Genomic DNA, 12,112 nt, shown 5'->3' on the forward strand with positions numbered 1-12,112 from the left:
CGCGAGGCTAGCGAGAGAGTGTTTTCTGCTGGTGATTCAGTCAGAGTGTATCAAAGGGTGCGTTCGTAAATGCGCACCGGGTGTGGTAGAGCGCTCGTTTTATGGTTAGATGTCACAGTTATTGTCCACGACATTGCAAGCGGCGCGAAGGCCAGCGGACCTTGGTCCTGCTCTTCGCGCCCGAGCGCCGCAGGCGCGAGTGCCCGCGGCCGGCGGAGCGCCGCGCGAGTTACGAAGCCGTGGTGAATGCAATCATTATATTTATGCCCAGGCCGTAAGGCCTGGGCAAGCCCACGATAAACGCCCGCGCAGTCCAAGTGACCACAGCCGAGCGCTCCAGACCTCCGCTCCAGCCAATCACAAGCCGCGCCTTCTAATTTATGTAACCCCGTCTCCTACGGTAGGAATACTCGCCACCCGGTGCGCATTTCCGAACGCACCATTTATACACTCGGACTGAAACACCAGAGGAAAACACCATCCCCTTTCTAGCCTCTCCTCTCCCTGCTCTGGTGCAGAGCAGAAGCCGTTTGACAAGTAAGGGTGCCTGTGTGAGGTCAAAACAGCGGTTTGGTTGGTCTCAGGACGTTGTGTAAACACAATTCAATAAAAAAATACTAACTTTGAAGCTAAAGAAATAACCGCACTAGCCTAAGGACCATCCACTGTGTTAGTTATGCGAGAGCCCGTGAAATCTAGCAACAGGGGCAGCCGAAATCTAGCAACAGGGGCAGCTATGAAAAAAATCGACTAAAGCAGGTATGAAGGGGTATGATAAAAGGCAGATTTAACTCTGTAGAAAAAGGAGATGAGATCCGAGCACTCGAGGAGTTTAAAATAAAACAAAGTTTATTGTCTAAAAACCAACATGTTTCGACCTTGTGGTCTTCATCAGGGCAAAGAACTCTATATGTGTTTTGGTCTGGATGACTCCTTTAACAAGGCTGTCACCATTATGACATTTTACTACATGACGATTGATATTTGACAACTTTATATACTAAAAAAAGAACATTGATAGTGGAAATAGCTGATCTACAAGCTCACAGCGGTCGCGTTGTGAGCTTCAAGCTCGGTCATTTCCACTTTTTTTTTAAATGTATGACGATCATGACAACATGATTGCGATTATTGTAATAATTGTGACAGGCCTCATTGGTAAAGGAAACAACACACTGACTGACCTGCAGTGGTGTCAAGTTTTACTTAAGTAGCCTACTGTAGGTAAGTACAATTCTGAGGTATTTGTACTTTACTTGAGTATTTCCAATACTTTTACTTGAATTACTTCTACTCCACAGTCCACAACATCTCAGAGACAAATACCGGTATTACTTTTACTCCACTATAATTATTTGAGAACTTCCTAGTTACTTTAGAGATTTTGATTATTACTAAAAAAAGAAACATTATTCACTTCAGCCCAATATATGTTCAGCCATTTGAAAATAGCAGATCTACAAGCTCACAATGCATCATGATGCGCCGAATTGTGAGCTTGTAGTCTACAGATCAGTTTAATTTCAAAGGATTTGTGAAATGGGAAATTCTGCACAATGGTGAGCACTTTTACCTTTGGTACTTAAAGGGGGGCTCCGGTCGTTTTCAAGGGCTTTTGTAACCCCATATTATCATATTCTAACATGGAAACCAAAAGGAATTTTATTTTGGTGGTATATAACCATTTTTTTGAAAACGCGAAGCTATGACCTCACTTCCTAGGGCGCGTCCTGTAATACACTACACTGCCCACGGTGCTTTGCGCGACTCGCCCAACCCCTTCCTCCCGCTCGTAACAACAGCGCGCCTTGTAGGGGCTTGTTGGTGGAAAGCATTGGTCGTGTTTGGAACGTGTCTTGGTTGTATTTGGTAGTAATAGTAGTAGTAGTAATAATAGCAGTAGCTTAGTAGTAGTAGTGGTAGTAGTAGTATTAGTAGCAGCAGCAGCAGTCGTTTTTATAGTAGTAGTAGTTGTAGTAGTTGTTTTGCAGTAGTTGTAGTAGTTGTTTTGTGTGTGTCCGTGGGACCGTGTCTGTCTGTAAAAAGATGCCGTCGTTTTGTGTTGTGCCTGGATGTTACGAGGCCAGAAAGAGGAAGAAAGGACCCGTGTCTTTTCACACATTTCCAAAAGGAGACCGACGACGGGAGCTTTGTAAGCAGTGGCTGAGAGCAATCAAACACCCGCGTTACAATGAACATACAGACCCAATGATACTCGGAGCTCTGCGAGTGTGTAGTGAACATTTTACGGAGGAGGACTTCGAGAGGAATCTGATGGGAGAACTGATGGACAAGGGCAAGCCAAGGAAAGCAAAAGCTATACTGAAGGAGAGCGCTGTTCCATCAGTGTTCCTGGAGACGTCCACCACGTCTATTGCTGTTCCACCCCTGCCGGCCAAAAGAAGAACACCAGAGGTATGTTTGGAGTTTGAAAATAGCCGATCTACAAGCTCACAATGCGTTGCAGCGCGACGCGTTGTGAGCTTGTAGATCGTAATGCTGTAAGCAATTTGTGAAATGTGTAATAGATTAGAAGTAAACGCAAGTCACTTGACTAGCTATATTTATGTTGTCACTTTTCTTTAGAACCTGTCACCTGTAGAAGTGGAGGCTTCAAATGAAGTTGCAGTTTTGCAAGAGGTAGGCAACTTTTATTTGGAAGAAGTCAATATAACGTTAGCCTTGTTGTTTTGAGACACGTTTAGTGCTAGGATGTAGGTTTCTTGATCCCGAGGGCAATGTGGGGGGCAGACCTCCATTCAGAAACACCCCCACGTAGAAACATCCCCACTGATCGTTTAGGTTGGGTTTAGTGTGACACCTCCATTTAGAATAATGGAAGTCAATCTTATGAATGTATGTGTTGTCGTTGTGCTGGGCTGGGCTCTATTGTCATTGCTAGCGATGCTAATCTTTATCCTGTCATAATTTGCCTTGTGGTGCATAATCAGTGTAGTGTATTGTGTTGGCGAATGATTAGGCCATGACACCGTTTGTCAGAGAACTTCACTTATCAACCAACTTTGAGTAGCACAACATTAGAATCACATGCCAACATAAGACCCTGAGTGAAATCACAACACAGGCAAGGCATCACATACGCAGCACAATCGAACAGAGAATCAGTGTTGTGAATTATTTCATGATAATGATAAACATGAATAGTAATCCCAGCTGTTAAAAATATAACTACTATTTACAATTTAAAAACATTTCGGAAACACATTATTTACTGCATGCTTGTTTATGGTTGCAGATTATTTTAGTATAATTTGGAACAAGCTTAGACACTTTATTTTGAAGAACCTAACGGGAAGTTGCTTTTCTGTCTGACTGTGAGTGATGTCACAACCTAGAAAGACGTCAAAATAGTCTGCCTGCTTCTGTGTTGCGATTGGGTTACTAGCTACAGAAAAGAGACCCACTACGTTAATGCTGTGAACCTTCAAGCCATATTCTGTACACTTTTCCTTTGTTGGTATTTTTCTCAACTTGCAAGAAGTTTCATGTACACTTTGTAAAAAGTTTCTTTGGTCTCATCATTTATCATTATTTTCAAATATCTCTACAATCACAGAGCAGAGCAGAACAGAACAGAACAGAACATAGTATCAGTGATACAACACAGTGCTTCTAACACTGTCATGTAAATGCATGTACAACACATACTTTATTTGAGAGACACTGGTGAAATAAGTCATCACAGTGGAATATTTTATGTGGATTGATTGATTCTTATACATTCTGTCTTGGATTATCTTGTAGCTGGTAAAATAATAGTGATTAAACTCTCCCTCATTTCTGCTGTTATCCTCAGGGGTCAATGGAGAGGGGAGGTTCAAACCCTACTTTAGGACCAACAGCATCACCATCAGCCATGGCCAAAATAGGACCAACAGCATCACCATCAGCCATGGCCAAAAGAAGAAGAAAGGAGGTATGATTAGGGTTCAAATGCCATACTTGGCAACACGTGCACCTACATATAGACAGGCTTCACATAAAGATGTCCTCTTTCAAGAGGTAAGAACGTTTTGTTGAGACCCACTGCCCTAAGGAGTAGAAGGAACATGTAAACAGACACTGACAAGTGGTGATTGCATTACAGAGATGTTATTGTGGTCTTTGTAAATGTTGTAAATGAATTGGCCTACTGAGAGTCTATGATGCTTACAATGAGACCTTTTTGTTGTTGTTTAGTTTGTAGCTGGATCACCCGCCACATCTACGCCACACACTGCAAGCCCACATGGGCTACATCGTCTGCGTCAATCAGTAAGTATTCACCATGGTTACTAATGAAAAATCTTGAAAGTGTGAGAAGTACTGATTTGTGGAATACTATGCAGCACTGAATGCTGCGCTGCGTGCTTGTATATGGTCTTTGAATATTTTGACCCAATTCTATGAATGTCTTCTAAATCAGTGGTTCTCAAACTTTTTTATGTCAAGGACCCTCCAAATTACTATTGTATGTTGTATTTGGCCGTTGATCCCCATCTCAAAATATGTTGTTCCAGGGACCCCCAGAAGCAGAGATTTGAGTTACAGAAGTTTGCTTTGAAAAATATATATACAAAGATTTACAAATATTTTCACAACAACAAATAGCAGATCTACAAGTGGTCAGCAGTGCTGTGAGCTTGTATATTTGCTATTTTTCAATAGCTAAAGTATAAAATAATTCCAGGTCTTAATGACAGACATTATCAACTGCCAATGTTGGTGTGGTCAGCGTGTTAGTTTATTTCTCCATTTTCATTTAAAATTAGGCTCTCATGGACACAAGTAGCAGCAGTTGGGAAGTATTTGACCCCAAGGATTCAGACTATTGTCCCGAGGATGATTCATCCACCACCACCACCCCAGCTTCATCTCAGGAGAAGCGTGTGAAGAAGAAGGAGGATGATGATGATGATGATGAGGAGGATCCAGATCGTCATCGTTGGAAGGAGCCTAAGGTCATTGTTTATGAGTCCAGTATCCTAGAACTCTTCAGGAAGTGTCAGTGCTGTGGAAAGCCCATAAACGAAACAAACGTGTTCTATGTCGGGGCACAGATGAAGGTTAGGTGGGACTGCCTTGAAGGACACTCTGGTACCTGGTCTTCATCTCCTGAAGTCAGAGGGATGCCTGAGGTGAACCTGCTTAGTGCTGCCTCTGTGCTGTTCACGGGGAGCACCATCACAGAGTTGGAGGATTGGTCCGCATTAATGAACTTGAGGATGATCAAACACACCACCTTCTATGACATGCAGAAGTCATATCTAGGTCCTGTCATTGAGAGCACGTACGCAAGACAGAGGGATTCCATCCTGGCCAGACTCTGCATTGAAGAGGTGGAAAAGAAGGAGAGGGGAGAACCGTATACGCCAGTCCACCTGTCTGGGGATGGAAGGTGTGTATGAAGAATGTAAAGGAAACAGCAGAAGTAGTAGTGTATATACATTGAAATCAGTATTGATCATTAGTTTGGGATTTATTGCATTGATTGAAATGCTTATTTTAATATGTATATATTTGTTTTTACTCAGATGTGACTCACCAGGGTTTTCAGCAAAATACTGCCATTACACCATGATGCTGGATGCCACTGGAGAGATTTTGCAGACTAACCTAGTGCAGGTAATTTGAGTTGTGTTATTGCATAACATTGTGGCATAACGGCTGGTTACTCTATGTATCTTTTACTACCCTCCATCCCTCTAACTTCTTGTAGGTCACAGAAGCATCAAGTTCATCTGCCATGGAAGTAGAAGGCTTCACACGGGCCCTCGACACGCTGCTTGATGTGGGACTACAGGTGGAGGTGGTAGCAACGGACCGCTCACGATCAGTGAGAAAGAAGATGAGGTCTGAAATCTATCCTGAAATCGACCATCAATTTGACATTTGGCACACGGTCAAAGGCAAGTGCAAGATACTGGATAATGGATTGTGTTCCATAATCTCTGATTTTACATTTTCTATGTTGTCTGCAATGTATTTTTTTTTTTTACCGGAGGTGACACCCAAGTAGTTCAGATTGTTTTAATATTTAAATTATTATTTCAGGTTTCCATAGCAAGCTGATGGCTATAGCCAAGAAGAAGGGTCGGGGAGATCTAGCGGACTGGTCAATGTAAGTGCAGATGTTTATGTTCAAGACACCTACAGCCACACAAATACTCATGTTGAGTAAGTTGAGCGTTACACAGGAGTGTAACCTATGTATTGTATTTCACCAATTAGGTCTCTGAGGAATCATTTGTGGTTCTGTTCTGCTTCCTGCGGAGGCAACACAGAGGTATGTGATCATCATATTTTACATTACTGTCTGGCCTATTCATCTAACTGTAAAACCTTTGCTTTGGCCTGTTTAACAAGAGAGAATTAGTTTTCCTTATCTTTGTTGCCTTATTGTTTACCATAGCTTTCTTATTTGTCACAGAGGCCCATAATTGCATATCAATGTATTTATTTCAGGAGCTGAAGCGTCGTTGGCTGTCCATACTGTACCATGTCCGAGACATCCATAGCTGGACTGAGGGAGGGCGGAGGTACAGGTGTTTTCATCCCCCCCTGGACCAAGAGACGAGGAAGAAGAAGAAGTGGCTTTCCAGGGATTCACAGGTACTGTATTATTTAGATAGAATCTAGTCTTTGTATGTTACTGTTAGGGCTATAAAGAAACTACACACAGTCTCGATTATTACATCAATGTGATCTCATTTTAAAATATTGAACATGTACTACTCTAAGCAGTAAGCACTCTTGTAACTATAGTGTTACGTTGCCTTCACTGCAGTGCTATATACACGACCGGAGGGCGTTATGAGCTTGTTATTGAAATAAGTTCCCCATCATCATTTACACCTTGCTAAATTCCCTCCATTGGCTCCCAGTTACTGATAGTACAAAACACTGATGTTGCCCTACAACAAAGCAACGAAATGTATGGCAAAATCTTCCCAGCCTGATCCAACCCTACAATAATTTACAGTAGATCAGCTAACAAAAGGTTTTATAGATTAATGGAATAGGAATTTATAGAATAATGTTTTGATAATATACTGTTTAGACTGACAGTAGGTTCCTGTTTTTTTCTTGATGTATTATTAGATCTATGCATTTGATGTATTATCTTGTGGTTACCTTGCCTACCTACTGTAAATCGCTCTGGATAAAGAGCGTCTACTAAATGCCTACATTGGGATTGCAGGTATACCAGGATTTGGAGAAGCTGGTCTGTGGCAAGCTGCTGTTGGGAGACCTGGAATATTTGGGCCTCTTCAAACACACAGGTAAACTGACATTGTCATCACATGTTTATGGTCCTGCTGGTGGAAAGCCAAAACATGTAGATGTGATGTGAAATTTTCCCGATTTCCATATTTACCTGCATTATTTGAAAAAAAAAAAAAAAAAAAAAAAAAAAAACATTTTTTTTTTGATGTGCACATTTTGTTATTATGTTCCTATAGGTGGCCTAGAAGTATTCCATTCTGCTCTCCTGAAATATTTGCCAAAAAGGTTAGCCTTTTCCTACACTGGCATGAAAGAGAGGGGAATGCTCGCTGTTCTGGACCACAATGAAAACATTGTGAAGCGGAAACAAGCCACAAGTGCCACAGGTTATTCATATTTGTCCATAGTGTGAACCTACTTTCCTTCTGTAAAGATCAATTTCTGCCTGTCCTCTGTATATACATTACAGCACTAGCTGTATTTCTAAATGTGAAAGTGCCTAGGGCAGGGGTCTTCAACATTTTCAGGCCAAGGACCCCTTAGTTGAGAGAGAGAGATGAATCAGGGACCCCCACAACCTGTTCATAGATTCCATATAGTTTCATCGTTTGACAGCACAATCATCAGTGTATTTTGGATTCATTTCAATTTGTGTTTTCAGATATTTAACCACTTGACCCGGGTTGACCTTTTCACTGTGCTCTTTTTCCCCTCTACACCAAAGCTCTTTGAAAAAAATAGACGATCTACAAGCTCACAACGCCTTGCAGCGCGAGGTGCTGTGAGCTTGTAGATCTGCTATTTTTGGCTAAAGTTCTCAGAATATGGACACATAGGGAGAAAGGAGAAAAAAACATTCTATCTATATTCTAAGATTTGGAGGACCCCCTAGGGGTCCCGGAACCCCTGTTGAAGACCCCTGGCCTAGGGTTAGGAACAGAACAAATATATGACTTGCTCAATGACAAGAAAAAATAAATACATTTCAGGTGAACTCTGCACCAAACAGGAGAACTGCAAGCGGACAGGGAGGTGGGCTGTGAAGAAGCAGTACGTGCCCCACACACAACTCTTCCGAGAGACACTGGTCCGTCTCGCCATCAAGCGGAGAAAGGATGTGACAGTGCCCTACCAAGTGCCAACTTCTTCTCTCGATCGGCCATCTCTACCACCCAACATTGCCAAAACGCCCAAGCCCCCAAAGGAGCAGGCAGTTCTTGACCACCAGTCCAGATTTCACCAGGACTAGTCTCCAGGTTTTCAAGACACTGTGTGTCAAATGTATGACACTGATTTACTATGACACTGCGGCACCACCAGGACAGTGGTTCTCAAACATTCAGGGGTTGATACTAAGGTCTCAGAGGCAAGTACAGGTCATGTTCTACTTGCCCAAAAAGTAAATCATCCGTTATAAGATGACTTATTTCTTTACTTTCTGGGTCTGTGCGATACAATGTTGTACCTCAATACATCCAAATTAAAATACCAAATACCTACATAGCTATGATTGAATATGTCTATGGTTACTCACTTGTTATTTTATATTTTTAAGTGCACAAAAATGATAGGTTAACAGTGCTCTTATTTTACATTCCACAGACCAGAGGACAGTGTGTTGGCCACGTTCAGGTGATTAGACAGATAGCTTGTGTTGTGTTTATAGACGGTTGCGTCTCATCAAATGAGTGGTTGGGCAACCTGAAAGTGAACTTCACCTGCCCAAACCTTATTTACCTGCCAAGGGCAGGTGGGCAAGCATTAGACAAGGACTGGCCATAGCTCTGAAAGTGTACAAATGGAACCATATGGCTCTTTGTGTAGTATAAATGATGCCATAGGAAATGTTCTTAGCCTCCTGTGAAAACCCCTTTAGAGGCAGGAGGGGTTCACGTTTCTCAGGCCAAGCACCCTTTAGCTGAGAGAGAGAGAGATGAAGCAGCACTACACATATATTGTAGTCTATAAAATTGTGTAGTAGGTGAAACTTTTTCCACACTTTTCCTTGCTAGCGTCATGGACATTGTTTGACTGCACTATCATCAGTATTGTGTAAATCAATGTGTTATTGTTCTATTCTCTTTGTTGGATTCATGGATTGGATTAATGTGTATATTCAGACATTTAACCACTCAATTAAATTAGAAACATATTTTTCCAGTACTGGAAAAGTTTTGGAATTTATCAAGGGTCCTGGAAGGTCTTGGAAAAAATAGCTATGCATTGTCTTTGGTTATTGATTTTGGTAATACCTCTGAAATGACAAATTAAACATTGGCCAAATTGTCAAATATTAGAGTCAGAAATTGTGAAAATAGCCGATCTACATGCTCACAACACCTCGCGTTGCGAGGCGGCGTGAGCATGTAGATCTGCTATTTTCACAATAGAAACATGTTCTACAAAATTCCTCAACTCTTTGTGCTCGTCAGGGTGCCAGGTCCCCAGTTAAAATATGATTATTTCAGGGGTCACAGCCTAAAAAGGTTGAGAACCACTGGCATACACTACCTGTCTTTTGGCATTGTGCATAGGAGTAAGCGACTTGTTATTGAGCTGAATTATTGTTATATAGTCCTGGAAATTAGGTTAAATATTCTGGAAATGTTTTGGAAATTAATTGGTAAAAATGTGTGGGAACCCTGATACTTACTAGTAAACTTTACCTTTGCCTCTCTATTTGGTTTGTTCCTTTTTCCCTCTGCGCCCTCGAAAATAGGAAATCTTTGCCAGGTCCAGGCTGTGTGGAACTTCTTTCTTTGATCTAACATTGATATCATCTTTGTGTACATTGATTTAATCCCTGCAATGTCACGAAATGTCATTGTGTATTTTATATTGCATTCAGGTATTTTAAAACCTGAATCAGTCACTGAGAAGTTCTTACTGTAGGCCATTGCTTCAGTACCCCCTTTTCTTAGATTACAAAACTATATCTAGCATATTGTTGCTGTCAGGCAGAAACCTAATATTTTACCTTTTTGGTCATTAATGCCCTATGTTATACTACAGTGTCATACAAAAAGTAGCAGATCTACAAGCTCAAAATATATTGCGTTTTTAGCTTGTAGATCTGCTACTTTTGAATCCTGAAAAGTAACCATTTCGGACATGAGGTGTCCACCTGATGCTATGAATTAACGATAACCCACTTTTGAAGAATATATAACATTACAAATAAGAAAAAGGAGTGAAAGACTTGAAATTAGAGCATCCTGACCTGAACACATTTACTCTACCTGGTGTTCATTTTTCACTTGTATGTGCCCCTGTAGTACCTCTTTGTAACCCTAGGTGTACACGTAACACCATTTGAGAATCACTTGGCAACAATCAACAATTTATTATTACACTGTGTTGCAAACACTCAACACTAAAACTGTGTACGTATTACAAGAAAAGAAAAAGTCCAATGTCTTGAATGAATCTATTTATTATAATTGAATGGGCTCACAAATGTGCACACCATCACAGCTCATCAAAAAGACCTTCAGCTTCACAATAGCCTTTGTACACGCCATCCGGAGCGGGAAATCGCAGCCTCACCTGGAAAAGGAGGAAGATAGATGATTTACAATTTAGGTTTTAAAAGCTCTTAAAGCTCCCAAAATGAAAATGTTTCTATTGATTAGTCAGCCCATGGAGACTTGAGTTCAATAATATTTTTTTGTATTAGTTGCATTCCTAAGACAAAATTATGAGTATAGTAAATGTAGTAAATCTATAGTAATCAAAGTATTGCCTTAAAAAAAAACTAATAAATATTATTGAACTCAAGTCTCCATGGGGTGACTAATCAATAGAAAAAAATGTCATTTTGGGGGTGAACAACTACTTTAATCCAGATGGATTTACAATAGGCAATGCGAATATTCTAGGGTGAGTGGAAAAAAGCAAAATGGTCAAAGTATGTAATATATGATAGTTTTACCTGGTGAATTATGCAAGCTGGCAGGACAACACGATTCCCTATCCCGAGTTTTGCCCCCTGAAGGATCCACTCCAAGACGTGCCGGTATCCCGCCAGGCGATATTGCCTGCAGTCAGAAGAAAGAAGAAAAGTTGCAGACTGTATACAGTAGTATTGTAGCATGCATGCTGTGTAGTCTCTCTCATACTGTTCTTTCATAAATCCTGATTCATTGTTGTGTGGGTGGGTGTGACACGTTGTCATTGATGTGTCTGGCTTTACCATTCACATGTAATTCAGTGGAGTTTCATTGTCATTAAAAGTCAGTCATTGTCATTATTTTGTTGTCTGAAGAGAACAATGTGTAATGATGATGGCTCATTGGTCAGTGATTGGGCTATATCTTTTACATTCATGTGTAATTCAGTAGTGCAATAAGTGCATAATGAGGGTGGATAATTCAATGTCACTGTGTTGTCACTGTAACAAAGGAGTTTTGACCATCATTAGCCTATAGCTGTGGTTCCTCTTTTTAAAAGGTAAACCGAGGAATCATACATTGTACACTACAGTGTTGTCCTTCCTCTGCCCAGCTGTGTGTACATCAGCTATGTGATGTTACACTGAAAGACATTTACAGGACATTTAGTCCTCTATAGAGACATTTTCATATGTGTGAAACGAGATGAAAAAGAAAAAAAGATGGGGTGGAGTGCTACACATTAGCACCGAGATGGCTCGGTCTGCATCTCAGTGCACCAGGCATTGAATTGTACTACTTCTATAGACTAGAATCAATTCACGTTGCACTTTTATCATCTGGTCTATAGCTAAATATATCTCAAATTATTTAAAGTTGTGGAAGGCTCGGTCACACAGACACACAGACACACACACACACACACACACACACACACACACACACACACACACACACACACACACACACACAGAGAGAGAGAGAGATAGTGTAAA

At 41.0% G+C, this 12,112-nt stretch overlaps 3 protein-coding genes across 3 annotated transcripts in view; 1 reads left to right on the forward strand and 2 right to left on the reverse strand.

The window, feature by feature from the left end:
- The window catches only part of manba (mannosidase, beta A, lysosomal), a 55,210-nt gene that overhangs the window by 41,350 nt on the left and 1,748 nt on the right, over positions 1–12,112 (reverse strand). The gene's annotated exons all lie outside the window — the stretch shown is intronic.
- LOC308305467 (uncharacterized protein) lies at positions 1,681–8,476 on the forward strand (the record flags this gene model as incomplete). Its single annotated transcript, XM_080750263.1, has 13 exons — positions 1,681–2,415; positions 2,587–2,640; positions 3,818–3,937; positions 4,201–4,275; positions 4,773–5,398; positions 5,535–5,625; positions 5,720–5,909; positions 6,055–6,121; positions 6,232–6,286; positions 6,466–6,612; positions 7,202–7,283; positions 7,464–7,613; positions 8,217–8,476. The coding sequence occupies exons 1-13, from the start codon at positions 2,047–2,049 to the stop codon at positions 8,474–8,476; spliced, it is 2,286 nt and encodes a 761-aa protein (XP_080606389.1). The 5' UTR covers positions 1,681–2,046.
- LOC308306454 (uncharacterized protein) overlaps positions 10,679–12,112 on the reverse strand; it is a 2,197-nt gene continuing 763 nt past the window's right edge. Inside the window, exons 2-3 of the mRNA XM_080751462.1 lie at positions 11,159–11,264; positions 10,679–10,773 (exon numbers count right to left, since the gene is read on the reverse strand). Of these exons, the coding sequence (XP_080607588.1) occupies positions 10,696–10,773; positions 11,159–11,264 (184 nt within the window). The 3' untranslated portion in view covers positions 10,679–10,695. The remainder of the gene's footprint in view (positions 10,774–11,158; positions 11,265–12,112) is intronic.

This window comes from Nannobrachium achirus, assembly GCF_963921795.1.
Source record: "Nannobrachium achirus genome assembly, chromosome: 20".
Classification (NCBI taxonomy): domain Eukaryota; kingdom Metazoa; phylum Chordata; class Actinopteri; order Myctophiformes; family Myctophidae; genus Nannobrachium; species Nannobrachium achirus.